Below are 27,356 nucleotides of genomic sequence, written 5' to 3'. Positions count from 1 at the left end.
TGAAAACATCAGGGTGGGTCTTCCCTCCTAGCTAAACTTTGTAGAAACTTTCTCACTGACCAGAACATAGATGTGTTTCCTAGAAACTTCTAAGTGTAATCATCATCTTATCAGTTTCAATAAGTTATTCTTGAATGGTAATTTCCCTCCTCTGTTACAGTCTCGTGGGTCAGTGTTATAAACCCAGGGTGGGATCTTCACCCACCACCTTTGTATGTTGAAGGCCTAATGTGGAAATGGGGCCATTAAGGAGGTGAGCAAGGGTTAACAAAGTCTTAAGGGTGAAACATCACAGAACTAGTGTCCTGATGAGGTGACATGCCAGAGTGCCTGCTTCCTCTGTCCTTATGAGCACATGGCCATGGCAGAACACAAAGACAGGCAGCTGAGTAGAGAGGCCCCTGAATGAACTCTGCTCTGCTTCAATCTTGGTCTTGGACTCCCTAACCACAGGAACTTTTCAGCCACTCAGTCTGTGGTATGTCCCTACTGCAACACAAGAACACTAGGGATACAGCACTATGGTTATTCTTCTACCTAAACACACTGACTGACTTTGCTATGTCAATCTAGGCTCAAGATGTAGCTTAGTGGCAAAAAGCAATTAGCATGTGCTAGCCCCAAGGTTGTCAGCCTCTAGAACTAAGAAACTGAAACTCTTAAGGTTGTTCAAATTAAATGTATTTGTGTGTGAGAGAATGTGTATGTGTGTGTGTGGTGTATGGCTCTCCTTCAAACCACAGTCTAGCATTCCCTTCAGTGTGTTGCAGATTGTTGGTTTGTGTTGGGGTCTATTTAAGATTTCCACACCAAGGAAAATCATGTCACATAAAAACTATCTGAAATTTTTGTGAAAACTTTTTCTAGATTAAAAAAACACTGCCTCCATTGCAACTCTTAGAGAAAAGGTGATTATTCTAGATGCAAACTCTCTCTCAGCTCTTTGTAGTAGAAAATCTTAAGTCATTACATTGCCAACTCCCAATGCAAGTACACGGTGACGTTTGGACAATGGCTTGCTGTCAGTACCGTAAGGACAATGAGAAGAACCAGATCATGCAGCTGAAGAGAGCCACCCAGGGCTTCTAGAAAGTCAATGATAGCCACAAGGAACAAATGTTGAGCATCCTGTTGTGAGTCTTCATGAGTGGTACTATGCAGTAGCTACCAAGGGTACAGAGGCAAGAGGAATGATGGGAAAGCCAAAAGAATGTGGAATATTCTGGGCAGTGCCATTCCTCGGCCCTTCCAGAGCCACCTTTTGCTGCTGTTCCATCTGGAGGCATGGAGTTGGCTTGTCTCCATGGTCTCCTCGAAGTTTCAAGTCATGCTTAAGATCAGTGTGTGATCATCTCCTGTATGCCAGCCAAGTTCTGCATAACATCCAGGATTGCATTCTGGTAAAATTCTATGAGGTCACTTGGTTTTTCTTCTAACCTTCAGACCTGTATCACCCTCTAATAAATGGTGCATTATTAAGGAATAGTCTCCATGGTAATGTTCCTTGGGAGTCTCCTAGGATTCTCCTGGCTGGCCCTGGATTCTCAGATCTCTTGGATCTCATGAGGTAGTGTTTCAGATCCTAATCCATGCATGATTAGATGCTGACTTTGGAGCTGGTTGTTCTGGCAGAGATGACCACATGGTGCTGCAGGCACCCAGCTTGCCTAATGTGGCACAAGAGCCACCATCCTTACTGACAATGTGCAGTTGACAATCACCCCCAATGCTTTCCAGTCAAGATTCACTGGTCTTCAGGATGGGGCTGTTGTCTGCTCTGCCATATGTTTTCTAAGGTAACAAAGTGATCTTTTGGAGCTGTGAGACTTGCCTCCTCCTGTTGAATAGACAGATCTGGAGGAACTGGCATAGCCACATTCATTTGTGTTTAAATTATTTTGTAGCCAACATACAACATAGTGTACCTCATTATATCTTCACACATACACGTCATTGTACTTCACTCCCATTCATCTCCGCATTATCCTCCCTCCTTCCTCTTCTCTCTTCATGCTCACCTTGCTAGTCCCACAGTCCCCCTGTGGTGTCCACATATGTGAGTGTATATAGAACTGGATTCTGCAAATGAGAGAAAACATGTAACATTGGTCCTTCTTTGGCCTACTCCAACTTCTCTTGTTTCCCATCCTCCCACCTCAGACACTGTCCTCAGTCAACATAAAGTGAAGTTCCGCATAGTTGAGAAAATAAACAGTATTTGCAGTTCCGGGTCTGACTTACTGTATTCACCATGATGAATTTTTTTCTAGTTCTTTCTGTTTTTCTTCCTGCAAATGACATAATTACATTTCTCTTTACATCTGACTGACATTCCCTATTGTATGTATGAGTATACACATATTACAGATATATGATATATATAACAATAAATATTTAGCAACATGTGAGATGCAAATGAAATTTCAATGACTCAGGAAAATGAGAAATTGAGAAAATGTCAAGTGTTGGAAAGCCTGTCCATCAGGTGCACATGGGCACCTGGACACAACTTTGTGTTGATAGATCAAGCCTTGGTTCAAGGCCTTGGGTACCATTTCTGAGGATCCAGCAGCTCAGGAGCACACCAGTGATGGAAAGGCCAGAAGACAACAGAATGCATGCAGCATTCTTGCAGTAACTACAGGGATGTAAGAAATGATCCAAAGCCGGCTGCAGGAAGTTAACATTTATTCTACTTACAGGGGTTGAGGTGTGGGGAGGGGCACGGGACAGAATGCAAAAGCCTTGTTTCTTCTGATCCATCAGCTCTCAACTGGGATGTCTTGAGCAAGTGTGCTCCAGTCACCCACAGGCTCTTTGACCTGCCTGAGCTTGATGGGGGAGAGGCACCACATCTGGGGATTCTGAGGACCCTCTCTCCCGCCCCCTGGCCTTCCCCCTCCTCTCACCTTAGCCTCTTCCTCCCTTCTCACTCTGATTTCTTACATCTCACCTCTCTTCTCAACCCTACAGCCTCACCTTCCTCCTCACACCTAGTTTGTGGATCTTAAATGTTGTGAGTCAGAGAAACTTGCATGACCATAATTATCATAAGAGAGGGCACAAAGAAAAAGAGGTAGATGCATCTTGTTTGCCTAGGGTAGCCCTTGGATCCTCCCACAGAAACCCATCTTCCCAAAGAGCTAGAAGATGCAGCTTGCACCCTATTAGCCAGCTTCTACCTCTGCCTCCCCTGGCTCAGCCCTCCATCTCCATGCGCCTTCCCTGCAAGGCTGAGACAGGTGTTCTTGATGTCCTAGTGTCTCCTGCTCTGTCTGAGGGTAGAAACAGTAGCTTTACCCTGGGGATTTGGGTGAAGTTGTGAAGGCTGAGTTACCAAGTCAAGGAGCCCAGTTCTTCAATTCTGACAGGTCAAATGACAGTCACAGAAAGGGATCAAAGAGCTTACAGAGAGTTACCAAACTTCCTGGATTGACACTGACCAATCAAACACGGCTTCTCCAAAACTGAAACCAGCACTGAGAGTGGAGGAATTGGTCCACACCAAAAAAGGAAATTTAGAGCAACCACAGCACTCTAGCTTCGCATTCTCCAACCCAGTTGCTGAAGAAATCTGGTGACAGCCACCAAGTCTCTGCTGTGGGAGTCTGTCCCAGGCTTGAAGTTTCCTGTTAGGTCAGCAGGAGTCTACAGCACAGCCAAGTCACTGTAGACTTCAAGGAGCCGAGTGAGCTTTGTTGGAGCATCTTTTAGGTAAGTGAGCCACACTCCATGGCAGCCCCCTCCATCTCAACATCTTCAGTCCTTGTTTCCCATGCCCAACCAGAATTCACTCTGCTGGCTCTGGGATGAGGTGGGGGACTTCCAGTGCACCCCAGAGCCATAAAGAAGATCCTTGTAGCTTTGTCTCCTTTCTGGGAACTTTGGTTCCTTGGCCCCTTCACAGCCTCCTTCACAGCTGCTGAGGGCTTGCAAGCTTTGGGAGCATGGGATGAGAGCAAAATCCTTGGTCTGCTTCGGTTGGGGTACTTACGGATCCCTGATAGAGGGAGCCTAGGTTCTGAGAGGGTCCAGTAGGGTCCAGTGAAGCAGGGGGAAGAGTTGATGCACAGGCCAGGCTTCTACAGGTCTCTAAGCCCCTCTGAGGGTGCTCCATCTTCTTGGGCCTAACTTTGTGGGTAGTTAGGGGAAATTTGCCATCCCAGCACTAAAAAGATCTAAGGCCATGAGAGTCCTGGAGGGTTTTTCTCTAGAATGAGAGCCTTGCCTTCCCAAGTGAGAGGCAAAGTGTCACCCCAGCAGGAAATGCTCCAGGATGACTTGTTTCCCAAGAGGCGGCTCCTTCCTCTCCTGTGCCCTCCGTTCTGTGCCTTCCTGCCAACCTGCACTGCTTGGGGAACTAGGGACATCTGTCTGAATGCCACCCATTTCCTGCTAAAGATGACGACAGTCAAGGCTCTGAGTTCAGCTCTGAGAGAATTTTCTCCAGTGAACACTCTAATGAATTTTAAAGGAAACAACTAGTGTTTAAATCAGACTCAAGGCTTATGGGAGATTAGTGAGTTTCATTTAGGGACCAGAATTGGTGGGCTCCAGATTCAGCTTAGTAGTTAAGGACTGTTTTCCAGATAGATACCCCAGGGAGAGTTTTTAAATCATTGAAATGTATTATAGCCACAGGTGTTGAAATGAGATAGCCCAGGTCCCAGGCTAGCTCACAGACTCTCTATAAGATGATTCCACTATAATTCCCTTGAGTCCCAAATGTGACATGGACAGGAGCATCTTCCTTTAGCACTTTGTGGTGAGATGTGGTTCCTCTTCCCTAACCATATTGGGGGTGAACCAGGTGTTCTCGGTTAGGACAGGATCTGAATGAGGGGATGCTGAATGGGAGGGGTTAGGAGGAAATGAGGAACAGATATTTCTCAGCAATGCACATAACAGGGTAGGCTGCATCTTCTAACTGAGCAGAAATGAAACTGTTTTTCCCGTGGCTTAGTAGACTTTCAGTTTTGTTTTTGTTTGGTGTCTGTATCGCCTTCCTTCCTATCCCCCCACCCCAGTGCCTACCCTGCAAACAGACAGAATCTTTCTAAAATATAGCCCAAGCTGTCTTCAAACTCAGCTTTGCAAGCTGAGATGACAGGCATGTACCATTCCAGCAGATCTTTATAGACGCCGGAACCATATTGTGTATAGGACTAGGGACTCCATGAGGGAACGCTGGGGCTTAGTGAAAATCGATGTGAATAGCATCCCCAAGACTCAGTCACACTGAGCCATAGTACTAGTATAGTTACAGTAACAGGGGACTCTTTAACACGTTAATGCCACATATAGGATAATGCAGCCTGTTAAAGTTTTTTTTTTTTAACAGTTAATGATAATGATACAAAACTGCTTGTGAATAATATGTGATCCCATGGAAAAGCAAGAATCTAAATTTTCTCCTTCAATTTCTGGTAGGATGCGAAACCACGATGAGTTCATGTCCATAAAATGTTGAATCCATTTAATATTTGACTTTCTGTATAGGTTGAGGTTTAACCCAGGGCACAGTACACATCAGGCAAATGTCCTTTCACTGAGGTCCCCACACCCCAGGCCCTCACTCATCCTCTGGAATCATTTTTTGATACTGTTACACTCTACACAATTATCCACCCATAATCATAAATGGAAGAACCTCAAACCTCATAGATGCAAATTTTAAAACAAATACCCATAAATTAACTTGAGTGCTACAGTAACAGAGTAATAGGACATTACTCTGACCACAGTTATTTAGGAGACTGAAGCAGGAGGATTGCTTAGGAGTTAGAGCCCACACTAGGCTGGAAGAAAGGAGAGCACTCCTGCATTCTCTTTCTCCCACAGAAACATTAAAAAAAACAGAACTCCACTGAACTAAAAGTCAGAAGTTGATGGTAATTACATGTATGCCCAATCAAGAAAAAGCCATATTCAAAACTGGGAGATCTCAGGCTAGAAAGATGGCTTGGTGGTTAAGAGCATTGGCTGCTCTTGAAGAGGACTAGAGATCTGTTCCCAGTACCCACCTGCAGGCTAACATCCAGTCCCAGAAGGTCTGATGCTGTCTTCCAGCCTCTGTGAACACCACATGCATAGTAACAGAGAGGCATGTTGCCAAAACACCCATATGCATAAAATAAAAATAAATAAGGTCTTAAGCCAACAGCAACAACAAAAACTAGTTGACAAATGCCAAATCATTTTAGGTCTCAGTCTGCAGGAAAATTGATCCTGATGGGTCTTCAAAGGAAAACACCAGTGGGTGAGATGCACAGAGACTGAGGCTGGCCACCTTATGTTGTTCAGCCTGATATAACAAAGTGACACAAGCTTGGTGGGTTATGAATAATAGACCTTATTTTCTTGCAGTGTAGAGGGTAGATGTGCAAAATGAAGATGCCATCATGCTCAGGATCTAGTGACAATCGTCTTTTCTTTGAAGATTGCCAGTGTCTCACTGTGACATGATGTGGTCTAGGGTGAGCTTAGCTGTCTGGAGCACCTTTTATCAGAACGCTGGGTCCATTTAGATGACTCTACCTTCATGACCTACTAACCTCCCAGAGGCCTCATTACCATAGGAGTGAGGAATTACAACATGACTTTTGAAAGGAAAGAAGCATTGGAGCATAGTGATTCTGTTGTAACCATAAAAACCCCACCTCACTGGAAATATGTGGGTGTCTAATAGGAAGAGAGGACCACAACTCAGTCAATGCTCTTCAAAATCAATGGCCAAAGTTTACAAATCAAATTTACTCCCAAAAAGAAGGAAGATAATTCACCTGCTCTATTATTCTATGTGCCTAGATACCTAGGGGCAATTTTGCTAAGAGACTCTCCATGGAAGCAGATAACTGATGAACTAACATCAGAAATTACTTTAAAAAAAAAGCATAAGTGGTTTTGTAACAAAAATTTGCTTGATAAAAATCCCCCAAAACATAGGTAAATTGACCTTGCAGTTTATTGAAAGAAAAGGCACAGAATTCAAGTTACACCATATTGAATATTATGAAGGAAATAAATCACTGAGGTAAAAAATAAAGAAGGATCATTGTTGATGTAACCATCTTGTTAAATAAAAACACAGAGCCAATGCAGAGATGAAAGCCCAAGAGGTCAGAGCAATAGCTAAGAGCTAAGAAGCTTACCCTCCACTGCCGCTGCTGTCCTCCTCAGCAAGTGTGCTACTTCCTGTGTATCTGTCTTTATATAGACTTTCTGTTCTGCCTTCTCATTGGTTGTAAACCTAACCACATGACCTCCTTGTCACTGCCTGTCTATACAGACCTCCAGATCTTCTATGGTTGGTATTGAGATTAAAGACCTGTTTCTCCGCCGGGCGTTGGTGGCGCACGCCTTTAATCCCAGCACTTGGGAGGCAGAGCCAGGCGGATCTCTGTGAGTTCGAGGCCAGCCTGGGCTACCAAGTGAGCTCCAGGAAAGGCGCAAAGCTACACAGAGAAACCCTGTCTCGAAAAACCAAAAAAAAAAAAAAAATAAAAAAAATAAAGACCTGTTTCTCCATGCTGGTGGTATCCTTGAACACACAGAGATCTACCTGTCATGTGATCAGGACTAAAGGCATGTGCTACCACTGCCAGAATTCTACCATGGCTTGCTCTTAGCTCTGACCCCCAGGCAACTTTATTTATTAACATACGAATAAAAACACATTTCAGTACAAATAAAATATCACCATATTTCCCCTTTTCTATTTTACTAAACAGAAAAAAGGAAAAATTTACAATATAAGAAAAACTATATACAAAAGTACAATAACTATATACCATATATGCAAACAATAAACACCTAAACAATGTCTAGTCCATTTGTATTTGACAAATTCAGAGAAAATAATTCCATTATCTATCCTATTTAGGTAAGTCCAAAATGTACCTGATTCACTTTCTATCCTAACTAATCTTCAACTATAACTAACTAATCCTCAACTATAACTAACTAATCTTAAGATCATAATGAAGTATCGCAAAATACCTGAGAATTCACTACTGATATATTTTATCATGGCATAAATATCTATCTCCAAATAACCATTTCCCCCACCTGCTTAATAACCAGTCCCATGGAACACCTCCAGGGGACAATTTTGCTGTTTGCTCCTCAGTTTGGAATTTGCTCTATCCCCTTCCACCTTACTCTAATCTATGTCTGTCTTACAGGAAAGAAAGTCAGCTTGCAAAGGAAGGGCTGCTGAACAAATGAACATCACTGTTGATCCAGAAAGTACCTCTGCTAAACTGGTTCTAAATGTAGGAGAAGTCACTCTTGGGAAAGAAAGTAGGAAGAAAATGGAGAATAGGCGTAAGATGCAACAGAATACAAACATTTTAAGGGCTGTGTGTGCTCTGCTGAATTCTAGAGGGGGCAAGGTCAAGGCTCATATTGAAAATGAAGGCTATGACATCGACCTACATGGAATAGGAGAAGATTTGGATACTTCTTTTATGGCTATTCTTCCACTTGTTCAGAACTGCCTAGAATTCAAGCAGGAAGGATGCTCTCTTATCATCCATGTGGAATCAAGGAGTCTGATTATCTCTGATTTACACCCTATCACCATTGCCACCAATTTGTACATGAGAAAGGGGGCCTCCTGTGTTAAAATGGACTTGCGTACTGCTCTGCAATTCTTCAAAGACATAGACAACCCTAGAGTAAGATCTCCAATAAACCCAAGGTTGCTGGATGAAAGGCCTGGTGAGAACATGCAAGAAGAACTCCATGTGCAAGAGCAGGCTGCTGCTCTTTTTGACCAGACAGAACTCACAACAATGACAGAATTCTCCTTTAGTGAATCCAAAAACGTTGAATATAAATCATTTGAAACAAGTAAGTTGGTACAACGAGTTAAAGAGGTTCTCCCTCTAACTGTTTCTGCATTTGCCAACACTGATGGAGGATATTTGTTCACTGGTTTGGATGAAAAAACAAAGCAAATTACTGGTTTTAAAGCAGATGAGAACAAACTTAGGGAGCTAAAGTGTGAAATAGAAAGGTGCATCCAACAGCTTCCTGTCACTCACTTCTGTGAGGAGAAGCAGGAGATAAAGTACATATGCAAATTTATCCCAGTCAGCAAATCAGAAGATGAGTGTTCCTATGTCTGTGCACTCAGAGTGGAGAGATTCTGCTGTGCTGTGTTCGCTGCAGAGCCCGATTCCTGGCATGTTGAAGACAGCTGTGTGAAGAGGTTTACCACAGAGGAATGGGTCAAGGTCCTGATGGAAAGCATGCCAGGAACAGGAAGGGAAATTAGCAATTAGAATACATTTGGATAGGGAAGTTGGAAGAGTTTCTCTTTGGGATTTGTGCTGTGGATATTGCTCTATATAAATAAAATACTGATGGCCAGTGACCAGGCAGGAAGTAGGTTGCCAGGCAGGAAGTAGGTGGGACAAGGAGAGAAGAGAATTCTGGGAAGCGGAAGGCTGAGGGAGAGACACTGCAGCCACCGCCAGGAGAAGCAGCATGTAAAGAAGCTGGTAAGCCACCAGCCACATGGCAAGGTATAGATTTATAAAAATGGGTTAATTTAAGATAAAAGAACAGTTAGCAAGAAGCCTGCCATGGCCATACAGTTTATAAGTGATATAAGTGTCTGTGATTATTTTATAAGTGGATTGTGGGACTGCTGTGAAGCCCTCCAGCAACAGATTTGGGGCAAGTTCCTCAGTCCTGACTTTACTCAGTGAGCCACAATGGAGCCCTGGAGTCTCAACTGCTTCTGCCACCCACCTGGGGCAGATATTCCTTTCAACTGGTGATTCCCTCATCTACCTCTGTTTGTGCAGAGAAAACTCCAACATCTCCAGCTTGAGCTTCTCTTCAGGCTGTAGGCATTTCTTTCAGCAACCCTTCCCTCAGTTGTTCGCTGTTTCACTCTCCACCCCTTTCCACTGACTTCTCTCACTAAACCTTCTTTATGGTGGTATTTTATTTGTACTGAAATGTGATTTTCTTTGTATGTTAATAAATAAAGTTGCCCTGGTGTCAGAGCTATTAGAGCCATAGCAAGAGCGTGGTGGTGGTGGTGGTGGTGGTGGCGGCGGCGGCGGCGGCGGCGGCGGCGGCGGCGGCGGCGGCGGCAGAGGCGGTGGTGGCGGTGGTGGCGGCACACGCCTTTAATCCCAGCACTTGGTAGAAGAGCTAGGTAGATCTCTGTGTGTTCAAGGATACAGCCAGCATTGGAGACATACGCCTTTAAGACCTGGAGGGAGGTACTTACAGGCAGTCATGTGTTTGGGTTTACAACCAATGAGAAGGCAGAACAGAAAGACTATTTAAAGACAGACACAGGAAATAGTTCTCTCTTTCGGGGAAGCTAGGAGCACTGCAGGAGGTAAGATTTTAGCTCTGAGCTCTGACCTCTCAGCTTTCTCTTTTCCATTGGGTCTGTGTTTCTTATTTTAATAAGACGGTTGGTTACATCTACATCTGGCACCCAACGTGACGAGAATCCATTAAAAACCGCTTGGGGCCGGCTCCCTAGCCCAAGCAGCCGGCTCCCTAGCCCCGGCCCAGGTCTTCTTGGCCTCAGGCCGGACTAACCATGAGCTGCTTGCTTAAAGCTAGTGCTACAAACAACTCAGTCCTGCCCTGCTGAACATGGCCCCTGCCTGTAAAGCCAACAAACGTGGTGGGAGCTTAAGGAAGCCAGAGCCCAGGCTTGACTCGGCTCAAGAGGGAACACTTGGCTGGATTTAAGCTTTAGCCGGCTACACTTTACTCTCTCTCTCTCTCTCTCTCTCTCTCTCTCTCTCTCTCTCTCTCTCTCTCTCTTTCTCTCTCTCTTTCTGGATTCACACCTAGGACACTAGGTGGCTGTTTTGAAATTTCCTTGGATTTCTACTGTTCTACACAGATTTGGTAAGACACAACATATCAGATATTTTAAAGGAAACTATTTAAAAGAGAAATATTTTGCACATTTAAAAAAAATGGGTTTTGGCCGGGCAGTGGTGGCGCACGCCTTTAATCCCAGCACTCGGGAGGCAGAGGCAGGCGGATCTCTGTGAGTTCGAGGCCAGCCTGGGCTACCAAGTGAGTTCCAGGAAAGGCGCAAAGCTACACAAGAGAAACCCTGTCTCGGAAAAAAAAAAATCGGTTTTATGTGTACATTGGAAGAATGGGTTTTGTTTGAAATTTTAGGCAGTCTGACAATGGAACAACTATATGAGAAGATTAGTATTATTGGAATTATGCAGTTTATCATTATGTTTATCATCATTTTACAATTTAAAAAGATAGTCAATTTAAGTGCCAGGATGACAGCTTTAGAAAAACTTGTTAAGCCTGTAAAAATTCAGACAGAAGAAATTAACAGTGAAGTTGTTTCAAGTTTGGATCATAAGGTTGCAGAAAGAAAGCCTGTTTTCACACAGTCACCCTTAATTTATCCTGTAACCGTACAGCTGTTGCCTGATCAAATGACTACACAAAATATTTGGGCTCCAATTGAAATGTTGGATTTAAAAAGGTTTAAGGAGGCAATAGTATCTTATGGCATGCATTCCCCACATGTAAAGCAAATGTTAAACTCTTGGTCAACATATAATAGGATTGTACCATAGGACTGGCAGGAGCTGGCACAAGCTGTTCTTGAACCCAGCCAGAGGCTGCAATTTTTAACTTGGTTTATGGATGAAGCTAAAAACATAAAAAAACAATGAAGGGATAAAGGAATACAAGCTTGCCAGGATCAGCTTATTGGAGAAGGCCAATATGCTTCAGTACAAACACAATGTTTATATGATGTCCAAACCCTAATTTTATGTCGAACGGCAGCCTTGAATGCATGGGACAGAGTTGAGAAACCAGGAAAAAAACCTGAGTAATTTACAAAGGTTATGCAAGGCCCAAAAGAATCTTTCACAGATTTTTTACAAAGACTGGCTTCAGCAGTAAGAGAATGGTCTCGGATTCAGAAGCTAGTAAGATTAATAATTAAATCTTTGGCCTTTGAGAATGCGAATGCAGCATGCAAAAGAATAATCAGGCCATTAAAGGCAAGATCTGCACCTTTGGAAGATTGGATTAGAGACACAATTAATGTTGAGGCTCATGAGCATGATGATATGTGGGTAGGATAAGCAATTTCAAAAGGTTTGAGGAGTGTTAGATGTTTTGGATGTGGAAAGCAAGGACATTTAAAAAGGGACTGTAAACAGGTCATTCCTAGAAACAATGTTTCTTTAAGGAACAATGGCAACAGAATGCCCCTTCCTTTTGGAGTATGCAGAAGGTGTGGTAAGGTTAAACACTGGACGAATGAATGTAGATCAACAAAGGACAGACAGGGTAATCCTTTGCCTCAGTTTTCGGGAAACTCCTGGAGGGGCCTCATGCAGGCCCCCATAGCAAATCCAGTTCAAACCTTTCCTGCAGCCTTAGAGGAAACCCCTGCTCAGAGCGATTAAATAACCAAATGCCTATTGGAATAAATCATGCTGGTCAGGATGATGAAACAGAGAGAATAGCAAATTCAGGAGAAAACATAAAGAAAATTTTTTGGCAAACTTCTATTAATGAACAAAGACCAAAATTAACGATAAAAATAAATGGTGTTTTGTTGTCTGGTCTGGTAGACAGAGGCGCGGACGTTACCATAATTGCACCAGAATTTTGGCATCCAACTCGGCCCCTTCAGGAGATAAACGTTCAACTAGGAATTAAGACATTGGGACATTATCTCAGGTGAAACAGAGTGCAAGATGGCTGGAATGTATAGGTCCAGAAGGACAGAGAGGAAAATTAAAACCATATGTGGCTAACATAGCTATGAACCTGAGGGGTCGAGACTTGTTGCAACAGTGGAATATTCAAATTAACATCCCTCCAATCTCAGAAACAAATCATAAACTATCACATGTTTCTGAGAGAAATATTAGAAGGCATTATTTTGAGTGGTCACCAGCCATCCATATTATACAAGAACAGGGCACAACAACTGATGATCTTTCAAAGACACCAACAGCTCTACTTTTAAAATGGTTAACAGACAAGCCTGTATGGGTTCAGCAATAGCCTTTAACAACAGAGAAACTCCAGGCTTTAGAAGAGCTGGTAGAAGAACAGTTAAATGCTCATCATATTGAAGAATCAACCAGCCCTTGGAATTCTCCTGTATTTGTTATTAAAAAAGAAATCTGGTAAATGGAGAATAGTAACAGACCTTAGAGCAATTAACAAAGTAATTCAGCCAATGGGCTCTCTACAATCTGGAATTCCTTTGCCTACTCTGTTACCAAAAGGATGGCCTCTCATAGTTATCGATTAAAAGACTGTTTCTTTTCAATATCCTTATAAGAAAAAGACAGAGAAAGATTTGCTTTCACAGTGCCTACTTATAATAATTCTCAACCGGTTAAAAGATTTCAATGGAGGGTCCTCCCACAGGGAATGTTGAATAGCCCACATCTGTGCCAATATTTTGTACAACAGCCATTGGAATTGATAAGTAAAAAATTTCCTAAATATATAATTTATCATTATATGGATGATATTTTACTAGGTGACTCAAATGCAGGTAATTTGGAAAGAATGTTTGAAGAAGTAAAAAAAAAAAATTTGCCTTTCTGGGGATTACAAATTGCTCCTGAAAAGATACAAAGAGGAGATTCTATTAATTATTTAGGATATAAAATAGAGCTACAAAAAATTAGACCCCAAAAGGTGCAAATTAGGAGAGATAGACTACAGACTCTTAATGACTTTCAAAGATTATTTGGAGATATTTCTCATCTACGAACTATTGTTGGGGTAAAAAATGATGAACTGACTAATTTGTTCAAAACCTTAGAAGGTGACAAGGACTTAAATAGTCCAAGAGAATTATCACCTGAAGCTGAGAAAGAATTGGCCTTGGTATTAAAGAAAGTTTGTGACGGGCATGTGGATCGTATTGATCCAAAGCTGGATTGCATTTTGGTTATTTTACCTTCTAGGCATTCTCCTACTGGAATATTAATGCAGAGGGAAGATATTATATTGGAATGGATAATTTTACCAAATAAACCAAATAAAAATTAAAAACTAATGGGGAAAAAAATCTCTGACTTGATTTGGAAAGGAAAATTGAGACTTCGTCAATTAGCAGGAATAGACCCAGCAGAAATTGTCATACCTTTAACTAAGGAGAACATTGAAAAATTATGGACAGAAATTGAGCATTGGCAAAGAGCTTGCAGTAATTTTTTGGGAGAAATTAACAGCAAATATCCAAAAAGCAATAGAATTGATCTTATAAAGAGAGCTGATTGGATCTTGACTTGAATTGTACGGAAAAACCCATATCTGGAGTTTGTACATTTTATACAGATGCCAACAAAGAAGGAAAGACAGGTTACAAATCAGAAAATTTAAGTAAAGTGGTTCAAAGTCCTTATAATTCAGTTGAAAAATCAGAATTGTATGCTATTCTGTTGGTATTAATGGATTTTTCAGAATCTTTCAACATAGTAACTGACTCTCAGTATGCTGAAAGAGTGGTATTACATATTGAGATGCAGAATTTATCCCTGATGCTTCAGAATTAACTTCACTATTTATTCAATTACAAGATACAATCAGGAAAAGGAGTTATCCTTTATATATAACTCACATTCCATCCCATACTGGTCTGCCAGGCCCTCTAGCACAAGGCAATGATGAGATTGATAAATTATTGATAGGAAATGTGTTGGAGTCCTCAGAATTTCATAAAAAACATCATGTCAATAGTAAAGGTTTAAAAAAGGATTTTTCCATAACCTGGCAACAAGCCAAAGAAATAGTAAAGAAATGTCCTACTTGTTCCTTCTATAATCAAATGCCATTACCAGCAGGATGTAACACAAAGGGTACTCAGAGGAATGAAATCTGGCAGATGGACGTGTTTCACTTTGCAGAATTTGGAAAATTGAAATATGTACACCACACCATTGATACTTATTCAGGATTTCAATGGACAACTGATTTGAGTTCTGAAAAGGCTGATTCTGTAATCACTCATTTGCTATAAGTTATGGCCATCATGGGTATACCTGCACAAATGAAAACTGACAATGCTCCATCATATGTCTCTGTTAAAATGAAACCATTTTTTGCTTATTACAATATAAAGCATATTACAGGTATACCACATAATCCTACAGGTCAAGCAGTTATAGAAAAATCAAACAGAACTCTAAAGGATATGCTAAATAAACAGAAAGGGGTAACAAAAACCCCCAGAAATAGACTGCATAATGCTCTATTAATTTTGAATTTTCTCAATGACAATGAGAAAGGAACAGCAGCTGCAGAGAGACATTGGATAATAGAAAAAAACTACAGAATTAAATCAGCCTATATACTTTAAGGATGTGCTGACCTCAGAATGGAAACCAGGGTATGTATTATATTGGGGACGAGGTTTTTCTTTTGTTTCTACAGGAGAAGGTAAGCTGTGGGTACCATCAAAATTGATAAAGGTTCGATTTGAACAAGAGAAACCTCTTAGTTAGAGGAGGTGATAGTTCATCAACCAGCATGAACATCCAATTTAAACTAACTTGTACCAGTAACACATGCCTTTTCATTTAATCAGATAATAACTTGCCAAAAAGGAACGTCCCAAAAATTAGTCTTGGGGAAAGGTTTTTGTTTTTGTCTTTTAGGAGAATGAAGGTTAAGGTATCTGAAGAACACTGGACAAATGAGACAACTGAAGAAAAGGGACAAATCATCTATCCTAGGAAACAGAGTGAAATGGCGTATGGGTATATATTATCTAAAAAATTTTATGTCTTCCTAAATGTTTGTTTCTGCTTTTCTCTAAAGATTTACCACTATTGGTCTTCTAATAGTCCCAGTTCAATTAAAATTTAAAGCTGACTTTGGAGTTGGAGAATGGCTCTCTCCTTCTTTAAACTCAAGCATGTTGTTAAAAGGAAAATGCAAACTCCCTGTATCATGCCAGAATAAAAGAGCCATCTTCTGCTGTGGGACAGGACAAAAGCCAAATTAATTAAGGGACTATTCTATTACTAATCTCAACTCTTTGATTCTATTCTGATTCTTTAAACTTTTCTTAAAGTATAAATTTTATATCAAAATTTACAAGATTAATATATATATAGATATAGACATATATACATTTTAAACTTTTTAAAGATATGAATGGTCATATAGAGTACTAACTAATTCTAGAGAAAAGGCTTCAATTAGCTGCATATATATGTGCTTGTGTTTGAGTCTCTTAACATTTTTCTGCAGGAAATCTCGGCCAGGCCTAACATCAACTGAAGTCTCTAGGAAGAAGTTGGGGCCCCACAACAACAATTCCACATGGACAATAATAATATCACTAAGCTGACAAACATCATCTACAGATCAGCTTTGAACTACAAGGTGCTCAGAGCAATTTTGAGATGACTAGCTGAGATGATCCAGTCTCAAAGACTACTTGAATAAGGACTTGAGATAAACCCTGAACCTTGCCATTATATACAGACTGGATAATAATGAAGGATATAGTTACCTCTCCTAGAATTTGACAATTAACCTAAAATTTTTCTTTCAGGATAAAGATAACTTTGCCCATACCCAGCAGGAAGCAACTTTAAGAATATGACGCCCACATTCCCAAAGAGGTGGTGTGAGGCGGGTGGTTTTTTGGTCCTTTTAATGGGTTTTGGGTCTGGGATAATTTTCATTGTTTAGCGGCTTTGGTTACAAGTTGTTGTCAAGGGTTAGGAAAAAGGCTAAGCAAAGGAGATTAGATTTAAGGTTCTTGTTTAAAAAAAGAAAGAAAAGAAAAGAAAAAGACAATTACTAGTTTTAAATACTTTACATTATTACCAACTATTAGGATATAAAGAAATGAAAGTTAGTAGTTAGACATTACAATAGAAATTGTAGTCATTTTAGACATGTTTTAAAAATTGAGCAGATATATTTTAGACAGGTCATCTTCAAACCCTTCAGAGATCTACAGAATATGGCATTTAAAATGTTTTAATAACTTAGAAATTTTTCTTTTTTGAGACATGTCGGCTCCTGGCAGTACCAATCTACTTCAGAGAAAATATGGGCATTGAAGAAACTGCATATGGAGTTAACTTTCATTGTGAAAACAGTTAGCCACAGGAAAACAAAGTATCCTCGAATAAACAGGACAAAATAGACAGACAGGACACAAAACAAAGGACTACTGAATGTTGCCAAAACAAGTGTAGTTATGGCTTTATCAAAAGGCATCTTCTGAGGCCAGGACAATATGGCACCATCCCTGAAGTGGCCTTTGCAATCTGGAAAATTTACAGTGCCCTTTTTTCGAAGGCAGCTGAACAGGCAGTTGGCCGATGGCTTCTGTTGTGCAATGGAACAGCAGCTGAAAGCTCACGCCTCTCAATAGTAGACTGGCATTTAAGAGAGGGATGTGGAGAAGAAGGGGATGCTGAGATGAAGCCATATATACACAGCCAAGAAGAATGAACAGCTGAATTTAAAAACAGTCAACAATTTCCAGAATTTAAAATCCTGAATCATGACATGACACTAGTGGAATTCAGGTGTTTCTGGTACATGGACTGCTCTCACCCAACGTGAGGTTGAACCTTTGACCTTGTGTACATCCTACTTCACAAATGAGTCTGCTAGATACGCTAAGCCTATAGGCTGAAGATGATGCCCCAACACTCCGGAGAAACCTCAGATGACTGTCCAGGCAGCTGGTTGTTTCTGTCCACTCACAAATTTTTTGGAAGTTGCTTGCATGCACTTCCTGTTTTTATTTTTGTTAGCTAATATTATTTCCTTTTTGGGTCTCTGAGGGAGGTGAAGCTTAGTTAGTTATAGTTGAAGATTAATTAGGATAGAAAGTAAATTAGATATACTTTGGACATACCAAATAGGATAGATAAGGGAATTATTTTCTCTGATTTGTCAAATACAAATGGACTAGACATCATTTAGGTATTTGTTACTTGTATATATTGTATATAGGTATTATACTTTTGTATATAGTTTTTCTTTTGCTCTTTACAACCTTTTGCCTTTATCTTTTTATTAAAATAGAAAAGGGGAAATATGGTGGTATTTTATTTGTACTGAAATGTGATTTTCATTGTATGTTAATAAATAAAGTTGCCCAGGGGTCAGAGCTATTAGAGCCTTAGCAAGAGCGTGGTGGCGGCAGCAGCAGCAGCAGCAGCAGCAGCAGCAGCGGCACATGCCTTTAATCCCAGCACTTGGTAGAAGAGCTAGGTAGATCTCTGTGTGTTCAGGAATACAGCCAGCATTTGAGACATAAGCCTTTAAGACCTGGAGGGAGGTACTTACAGGCCGTCATGTGTTTGGGTTTACAACCAATGAGAAGGCAGAACAGAAAGACTATTTAAAGACAGACATAGGAAGTAGCTCTCTCTTTCGGGGAAGCTAGAAGCACTGCAGGAGGTAAGATTTTTAGCTCTGAGCTCTGACCTCTCAGCTTTCTCTTTTCCATTGGGTCTGTGTTTCTTATTTTAATAAGACGGTTGGTTACATCTACACTTCTTCCCTTTCAGATACATTATTAGACTATATACAGCCCAAGAGTTTATGAAGAGTAAAGAACCTTGCTGTGTGTAGAATATATTTTTAAGATGTGTTACATTTGTTCATGCTGTGGAACATTTGTTTACTGATGAAAGATATGTTGCATTCTTTTATTTTGCATTTGCTTAACAGTTTGAAGCTGTGTAACTTTACCTGTCTAAAACATCTGATGATCCAATAAAGAGCTGAATAGCCAAAGGGAAGGCAGGAGAAAAGATAGACTGGGCTTGCAGGCCGATAAAATAAATAGAAGGAGAAATATGAGAGGAAATGTGGAGGAGGAGCAAGAGAACAAGGAGAAGAGGACACTAGGGCCGCCACCCTGCCAGCCACAGAGTGAGAGTGGAAGTAAGATTTACAAAAGTAAGAGAAAAGTAAAAGCCCAGAACTGAAAGGTAGATGGGCTAATTTGAAGTTTAAAAAGGCTGGCAAGAAATCATCCAAGCTAAGGCAGGACATTTATAAGTAAGAATAAGACTCCATGTGTCATTCATTTGGGAGCAGGGTGGTTGGCCCCTGAAAAGAGCAAAAACAACCATTAACATATTGGCATTCCAGTGTGGGGAAATTTCCAACAACACTGGTGTGGCAGGTTTGCAACAGAAAAGCCTGTAATGAGGCCAGGCCAGCACCAGCAACTCTGAGTCTGCAAAGTTCCCAGCAGCTGTAGCCTTCTCCTCCCAATCTCACTGCTGCTTCACCAGCCTCCCACCTATGTTTTCAATAACTAGATTGAGAAATAAATGAAAGCCTCAGCAATGTGTTCACCATAAACAATCTTCTTTGTGAGAAACTGTCCATAGATTTGCGCCCCCAATAGCTCTAGTTTTGACTGAGAAAGTTTTGACTTAAAATGACAAAATTCCTATGGAAAAATGGACTAGTACATTCCAGCTCCAGGGTCCAAAGCCAAGGCTGCCCAACTCTAAAGTCCGTGTCAGCCTGTGTATCTCTCTGCCTCCCTGGACGGCACAATAAGTGATATACAGCTCCATGTTGACAGTAATTGTAGGATTCTGTCAGAGTTCAGCTCCAGCCTGCCAAAGAGTTCTTGAGTGGAGGAGAGAGAAATGAGGAAATGATAGATAGAAAGAAAGACACAATAAGAAAGACAAAGAAACAGGATAGCTTCGGGAGGGCCCTGGGTCAATACCCTGTTGCCCAGTGCTTTATTCAAAAGAACTTTTTATATATTTCAAGGGGAGAGGCAAAAGCCCTCCCCCTTGCAAGATCAAAGCACACCGTACAGACAAGTGTAGACCCTTCCAAACACCTGGTACCCACACCCCTGGCCAAATGATCCCATTATGCAGCCCTGCTGAGTAAAGCAAGCTCAGATTCTGTGATCCGGAGTAAGGTCTCACTAGACCACATGTTCCCCTTCTTAATAATATAAATCTTAAGTGAGGGTACAGAGCTTAATTAACTCTATGCAGCTCTGAATCAGGTTTCCACTAAGAACTTGCAAGTTGTTGGAATAATCACAGCAATATACCTGCTCTTTATGGCTGCTATACCAACTAGTAAAGGAGTAGAGAATGATAAAGATGAAATGGCTTTTTTGAATGGGTCTAAGATGAGTACAGCAGTCTTAGCTGCACCAAGCCTTTTTTTTCTTTAAACCAATAAGCTGCTGATGTGACTGCATTGAATAAATCAGTAAACTCCTGATGCAACCCTATCAAAACTAAAGATACCTTAGCACCACCATTAACATTGACAGGTTATCAACACAATTCTAACATGAATATTACTATACATAACTAATTATCAGAAACTTACACCCAAAAGCAAACTCTCAAGATAACTATTTACAGTTTATGAACTTTAGCAAACAACCAAAAGCAATCTCTTAATACAACTATTTACACTTTTGGCTAACAAAACATAGGGCATATTAACACAATTTAACATTAATCCACTCAAAGGACAAAGAATATTTATTTTAAAAAAATTAAAAATTTATTTAAAAAATTAAAGAGATTGAGGAATATTAACTGCCCTCTTTTTTTAAATAATTTTTTAAGCTGCATCTTGAGCTTGGGTAGAAAAAACTAATTTCTCTATTTCTAAACAAAACAGTTCTTGAGTAATCACAGTTGATAATGTGCATATGCGTACACAAAACAGTTTATAAGCCACTCAGCTAATAATGTACATAGGTGAAATCAAAAATGTCCCACTGCAACTCCTGTCCACCCCATTTCCTAAGTCTGAAAAGTTCAAGAAGTCAGTTGTTACCAGTCTTAATGTTCCATTTAATGCTCAAAATCAGGACCTGGCTCATCAGCTGCCTTGAAGTCTTTGTATAACTGTCCAACTCATAATGCAAATCATTCCCATGCACCAAGAATATTGTTTTCTTTTCAGTTTTGGGTTTACCCATGTTAGTAATGAATCCGAGGCAAAGGGTAGGGTTTGCCCACTGTACCCACGTGGGTCTCAGCTGTCCGTTTGGCTCCCTCCACAGCAGCTCAGCTCCAAGGTGGATGAGGAAGTGGTAATGTGTGGTCCGAGTCCCAGCATGGTCCCCTCAGGGCCTGGGAAACTCAGTGCTGGTCCAACTTCGTCTCCTGTCATCATCTGTCTGCCCAGGACCCCTGTGTCCTGAGGTCCTGAGGGCTCTCTCATGCCTTGCACTGCGTGGCTCAAGTTGCTGCTCCCCTGACCCCCAACCCTAAGCTCTCCCAGGCATCCCTCAATTGACTCTGGCTGCAGGGACTCTGGCTCCAGGTGACAGACCTGCTCTGGTTGCTGGGGTCCAAAGTCTCTGCTGCATTCTTCAAGGCACTGCCACTGTCTGCCTTTTGCATCTCTGCTCTGCCTGTTAAGGTTGAGCACAGCCTCAAGCCATGGCAGTCCAGCTCTTACAAGCACTCTGATTGCTTTCTCCTCACTACAGCACCTCACAGCAGAAAGCATGCAGAATCTCACTGCTTGTGCTGGCTCTCGGCATCTGCCACCTGCACCTCGAGGATACCCCATGGGTCTCAGCTGCCAATGTCTGGCTTGGTATAGCCACTGCTCTTGCTGCTGCTACTTTGGTGGCTGCTGCTTGCAGTGGGGGCTTCTAAAGCCGGTGCTTGTTCTTGGACTTATAAATCCCCAGTGACTGCTCAGTCCTGGACACTGCTCTCTGCATCCCAGGTTGGGCACTCGGGAATGTCTACTCTAAGTTAAACCTTCACCATATCCCTATCCCTAAAGCCTGTATTTCTCAACCTTCACCAAAACTTTTTTTTTTACCACTTTAAACCTAACTTGGTATATAAAGTGTGTGAGAGAGAAAGAGAGAAACAGAGACAGAGAGAGATACTTGCTTCAGCCTAACTTAAACTACTCTGGTTTATATTTACAATTTCATTCCCAAAAAGTAGAATATCACTGCCTCAACTTAATTAATTCTGAGTATGCTCACTTAACTCTCAGTGTTCCTTCTCTTTATCCTCTTTACCTAAGTTCCAGGTTCAGGTGCCATATGTGGGAGTCTGCTGGAGTCCAGCCCCAACCTGCTCACACCTTTGAAGGGTTCTTAGGTGGGGGAGAGAAGAATGAGGAAATGATAGATAGAAAGAGACAATAAGAAAGACAGAGACACAGGATAGCTTTGGAAGGGCCCTGTGTCAATACCCCAAATGGGCTTTTTATAATGTGCCAAGGGGAGAGGGAAAAGACCACCCCCTTGCAAGATCAAAACACACCATATATCCAAGTGTAGATCCTTCCAAACACCTGATAAACATGCCCCTGGCAAAATCATCTCATTATGCAGCCCTGCTGGGTAAAGCAAGCTCAGATTCTCTGACCCTGAGTAAGCTTTCACTAGAGAACCTCTAGGGGCTCCCACAAGTAATTTCCTGATTTATGTTGAGAAGAAGGAATATACTTATAGTATGTTTATCAACCAAACTGATTCCTCATAGGTACTAAAACCTTTTCTCTAAAACCTACTGTTTAATCAAGTGACTTACCTAGCAGAGATTCAAGAAATACATTATCTACACTAAGAAATTCTAAAACACAATTGTCATCAAAAAGGTTGTAGGAACTCACTACAGGAAGATTAAAAAATAGAAAACCATAAAGGAAAACCATTCTTGTTCTATCAAGCTCCAGCAAGACAATCCACAGTTGTTTTATTTGTCTCCATATCCAGATACACTTTGTCCAAGTTGGATTCGTAGGCACATTCCACCTGGTTCTCACTTGGGTGATGTTCCACAGCCCTTTCCCACTCTGCAGTCTCCCACATGGCAGACAAAGCATTTCCCAGGTCACAGCCTAAGCACAGCAGGTCCTTGCTGTTTCTGGTGTGGCCTTGAACTCACAGAGATTCTGATGGTATTCTGCCTCCCAAGTGATAGGATTAAAGGCATGTGTGCCACCATTTTCTGGCCTCTATGGCTATCTAGTGAGTGTTCTGTTCTCTGATCCCAGAAATGTTTATTAGGGTGCACAATATATCTGGGGACATAATATCACCACATTCCCCTTTTTTTGTCTAGAATAATAAAAGGAGCTCATAACTAATATAAGAAAAACTATATCCAATAAGTATATACAATATATACCATCAAGAATTACATTAACAATGTCTAGTTCATTAACATTTGACAGATTCAGACAAAAAACTCCATTATATATATTAACAATGGCCAGTCCATTAATATTTGACTGATTCAGACAAAAAAATTTATTATTTATTCTATTTTGATGAGTCCAAAATTTGTATATAATATACAAAAATCCAATCCAATGTAAAATATTTAAAACAAGTTGTTCCTTTTTAAAGTAGATTCAATAATCTACCTTTTTATCATATCATATCCATATTCTCTCTTTTTTTCTTTTCAGAGTACATTGAATAATCTACCTTTTATCATTTTTTATATGTTCCCTGTTTTTTTTTAGAGTAGATTCAATACTCTACCCATTTATTCTATTACTTCTATATCTCTTTTTTAGAGTAGGTTCAATAATCTACCACTTACCTATATCCTGTTTTTTCTTTTTCTTTTTTTGAACAAGAACCCTGAATCTAATATTCTTTGTTTATCTTTTTTTTACCATTAACAATTAATAACTTGTAACCAACCATTGTAAACAATGACAATATCTAAACTAATTAAACGACCAAAACCCACCTACCCCACCTCTTGGGAATGTGGGTGTCATGTTTGTAAAATTACTTCTTGTTTTCTGGGGGCAAAAATACCTTTAGGGAAACTTGAAAAGAAAAACGTTGCGTTAATTGTCAAGTCCTGGGAGGGGTAGCTGTATCATTTGTTGTCTAGCCTCTGCATAAGGCAAAGTTGTAGGGCTTATTTCAAGTCCTTGCTCAAATAGTCTCTGAGGGTGTATCATCTCAGCTAGCCATCTCAAAACTGTCCTGAGCAGTTTGTAGTTCAAAGTGGATCTTTGGGTGATGTTTGTCAGCTTAGTGGTATTATTACTCTCCCTGTGGAATCATCATTGTGCGGTCCCAGCACCTTTTTGGGGATTTCAAAGTCACTGTTAGGCATTGTCATGGTTCCCAGCAGAATTTGTGTGTTGTGCGTGTCTACTCTGTGTTTTGGAGCAACCACAGTCTGATAAATGTCTGCCTCTTGGAAGCACGAAAGTTCTTCCCTCACAGCAACTTCTTTTCCCTACCACTTGCCTCATCAAACTTCTCCAAACTAACCTTTGACAATCCTTTCTTGTAACACGATGGTCCTAGCAATTGCTCTCTGAACAAGCAGCGGTAAACACATAGTCCCCAGTAGCAGCATCACCACAGCCACCAACACAGTGAGAAACAGCAGGCACCTTGGAGCAGCAGCTGCCACCTCCATGGTCCCGCTGCTACCATTTATGGCCTGGCCCAGCCCCAGCTTGCAGCATCTCCTCAGCAAGCCCCTCGGGGTGGCCTTGAACTCAGGATCCTCCTGCCTCTGTCTCCTTCAGCAAATCCTACTGGTGTGTGCCACCACAACTGGCCGTGTGCAGCTTGGGCCTTACCTGGAACTGAAAGGCCACAGGCAAGCAGCTTTTTTGTGAATTTGTGCCACAATGTTGGGTACCAGATGTAGATGAATTTATAAATGATCTTATTAAATAAAAAAAAAAGGAGGCAGAAATTGGGATGGATTCTGAAAGATCAGAAAAGTAGAACAAGCGACAGCTAACCTTACCTTGCCAACTTCTCAGTCAATCCTGTTTCCTCAAACTGGAAGCCTCTGAGTCCTCATCCGAGTGGATCTCAGCTGAAATGCTGCTAAAAGCCTAAAAGCTTAAAAGACATAAAAAGCTTCTAGTTTCTGGTCCTCATACCTTATATACTTTTCTGCTTTCTGCCATCACTTCCTGAAATTAAAGGTGTGTGTTACCATACCTTTTTGTTTCCAGGGTAGCCTTGAACCCAGGAGATATGGATCTCTGCCTCTCAAGTGATAGGACTAAAGGTGTGTGTACCACCATTTTTCTGGCCTCTATGGCTATCTAGTGGCTGTTCTGTCCTCTGACCCCAGATAAGTTTATTAGGGTACATAATATATTAGGGGACAAAATATCACCACAGTTTCATGTCAATCTGACACCAGCTAGTCATCTGAGAAAGGGGAACCTCAATTAGAAAATATCTCCATAAGATCAGGCTATAAGTTATCATATAGCACATATTCTTAAGTCATGATTGATGAGGGAAGGCCAGCCCATTGTGAGTGGGACCATCCCTGGGCTGGTGGTCGTAGGTTCTATAAGAAAGCAGCCTGAGCAAGCCATGGGGAGCAAGCCAGTAAGCAGCACTCCTTGATGACCACATCAGCTCCTGCCTCTAGGTTCCTGCCCTGTTTGAGTTCCTGTCCAAGATTCCTTCAATTATGTATTACAATGTACAAGTGTAAGTCAAATAAGCAATTTCCTCCCTAATTTGCTTTGGTCATGGTGTTTCAACACAACAATAGTAACCCTAATGAAGACAACACCTCTCCAGAGGCCATCAGTTGCCAATAGCTTCTCTAAGATGGAGCCTCATGACTCCCTCCCCAACCACACTGGAGTATTGAATGGCCTGATCTTGAGCAAGTCTTGGGCAGATGCTCACAGCTGCTGTGAATTCATGAGTACAGCAACCCTGTAATGTCCAGAAATGGCATTTCACAGAGCTGGGAGGGGAGATTTTAAAATGTTTTTAGACAATGACTCACTATGTAGGTCAGGCTAACCTTAAACTCACGATGTACCCAGAATGGCCTTCAATGTGTAACAATCACCTTACCCTAGCCTCCCCGACTGCTGAGACTGAAGGAGGGAGCCACCACACCAGATTGGGTGGGGGTTAACCCTATATGTCCAATAATTCTGAGTTGTTCAAGAAGTGTTTTTCAGTATGGAAATAGGAAAGGTAAAGGAAACAAATCAAAGCTAAGAAGAGGGGACAAAACTGCTGGAGCCACCCAGAGAATCAGTCAGTCCATCTCCTCGACCTTCTACTTAAGCTTTCTAGTAGCCTCATGATCCTGAGAGCGGCATCTGGAGCCCAGCTGAAGTTCCCTCTGGACCTCCAGTTACCCGTGTCGCTCTTAATGCTGTGGCGTCACTGTGAGTCTCTGCCACTGGTCACAGTGACCTGCTGCTCCCCCCACAGACACACTGCTCTCCATTCTCTTATGCCTTTTGTTTTCCATCTTTAGAGATGGAGAGAAGTACTCCAGAACAGATTAACAACCTATTTGTAACGCAGGACAAATGTGTGGCGTATCATGGGAGCTGGGTCAGAGCTGCCAAGAAGCAGGTTGGTTCCCAGCCTCAGCTACCTGTCAGAATCTTCGGGCTGCTTTGTAAAAGAGCAGTTTCCAGGCTTCTCCCCTGCAACACATGACTCCTACTGTCAGAGGCTGCAGCAAGATCATCCAACTGTCCCATAGACATCACACATGTGCAGAGCACTGAACAGAGAGCTTTTGCTACTCACTTCCAGTTGTCGTCACGAGGCTGATGGAAATGCAGGCACTGAACCTACTCATGGAAGAGGTGTTCACTTTCTTTATGAATATTTTCTCTTTCAATCTTCCTCCCCACTGGTGACACTAAGGCCTTCCTTTAGAGTTAGTAAATAGTCCCTCCAGTGGCTTGGGGTGTGGCTCAGTTAGAATGATTTCTGAACATATGTGAGGGCTTAGGGTTCTTTCTGAGCCCCAGTGCTCCTCAAATCTTTCTACTTTAAAAGCCCAATTCTTCACAGATAAATTTGTTTTAATTGTATCTCAAAATCATTTTTTTGTACAGATTAAGAAAGAACAACAAAAAACCCACCAAACAACAAAACTAGTTCTTTTTTTAAATAAAAATTTCAATGATTTATTTAGTTTTATTTTATATTTATTGGCGTTTTGCCTGCATGAATATCTGTGTGAGGGTGTCAGTAAGTTTTATTATGGATGAAAAATGATCTCTTTGCCTCTTGCCATTAATCCTAGCATTTGGCAGGGAGGCAGATCTCTTTGAGTCTGAGGCCAGGTTGATTTATGTGATGAATTCTAGGACAGTCAGGGCTATGCAGAAAAACCCTTCCTTAAAAAAGAAAGAGAGGAAAAAAACAAATAAATAAGAAAAGAAAGAAACACACGCACACAAAAAACAATAAAACTAGGTTTTTTAAAATAAAAATTCAATAATTACTTAGTTTTATTTCATGTGCACTGGTGTTTTGTCTGCTTATATGTCTGTGTGAGGGTGTCAGGTCACCTGGAACTGGAGTTACAGACAGAAGTGAGCTGCCATGTGGGTGCTGGGAA

At 41.3% G+C, this 27,356-nt stretch overlaps 2 protein-coding genes across 2 annotated transcripts in view; both read left to right on the top strand.

Moving 5' to 3' along the window:
* Nucleotides 1-3,574: 3,574 nt before the first annotated feature.
* LOC143266959 (schlafen family member 1-like) lies at nt 3,575-10,026 on the top strand. Its single transcript, XM_076543014.1, has 2 exons — nt 3,575-3,714; nt 8,184-10,026. Exon 2 carries the CDS (start codon nt 8,223-8,225, stop codon nt 9,285-9,287), a length of 1,065 nt encoding a protein of 354 aa, XP_076399129.1. The 5' UTR covers nt 3,575-3,714; nt 8,184-8,222; the 3' UTR covers nt 9,288-10,026.
* LOC143266960 (schlafen family member 1-like) overlaps nt 3,607-27,356 on the top strand; it is a 113,326-nt gene continuing 89,576 nt past the window's right edge. The window contains exon 1 of the mRNA XM_076543016.1: nt 3,607-3,714. The gene's annotated coding sequence lies outside the window, so the exon portion shown is untranslated. The remainder of the gene's footprint in view (nt 3,715-27,356) is intronic.

Source organism: Peromyscus maniculatus, chromosome 8, assembly GCF_049852395.1.
Source record: "Peromyscus maniculatus bairdii isolate BWxNUB_F1_BW_parent chromosome 8, HU_Pman_BW_mat_3.1, whole genome shotgun sequence".
Classification (NCBI taxonomy): Eukaryota; Metazoa; Chordata; class Mammalia; order Rodentia; family Cricetidae; genus Peromyscus; species Peromyscus maniculatus.
Note: the sequence above shows the minus strand (reverse complement) of the source record. Positions and strands in the feature narration are given on the sequence as shown.

Excerpts from the sequence above, each read along its gene's own strand:
- LOC143266959 (XM_076543014.1), top strand. The coding sequence starts at position 8,223 with ATGAACATCACTGTTGATCCAGAAAGTACCTCTGCTAAACTGGTTCTA.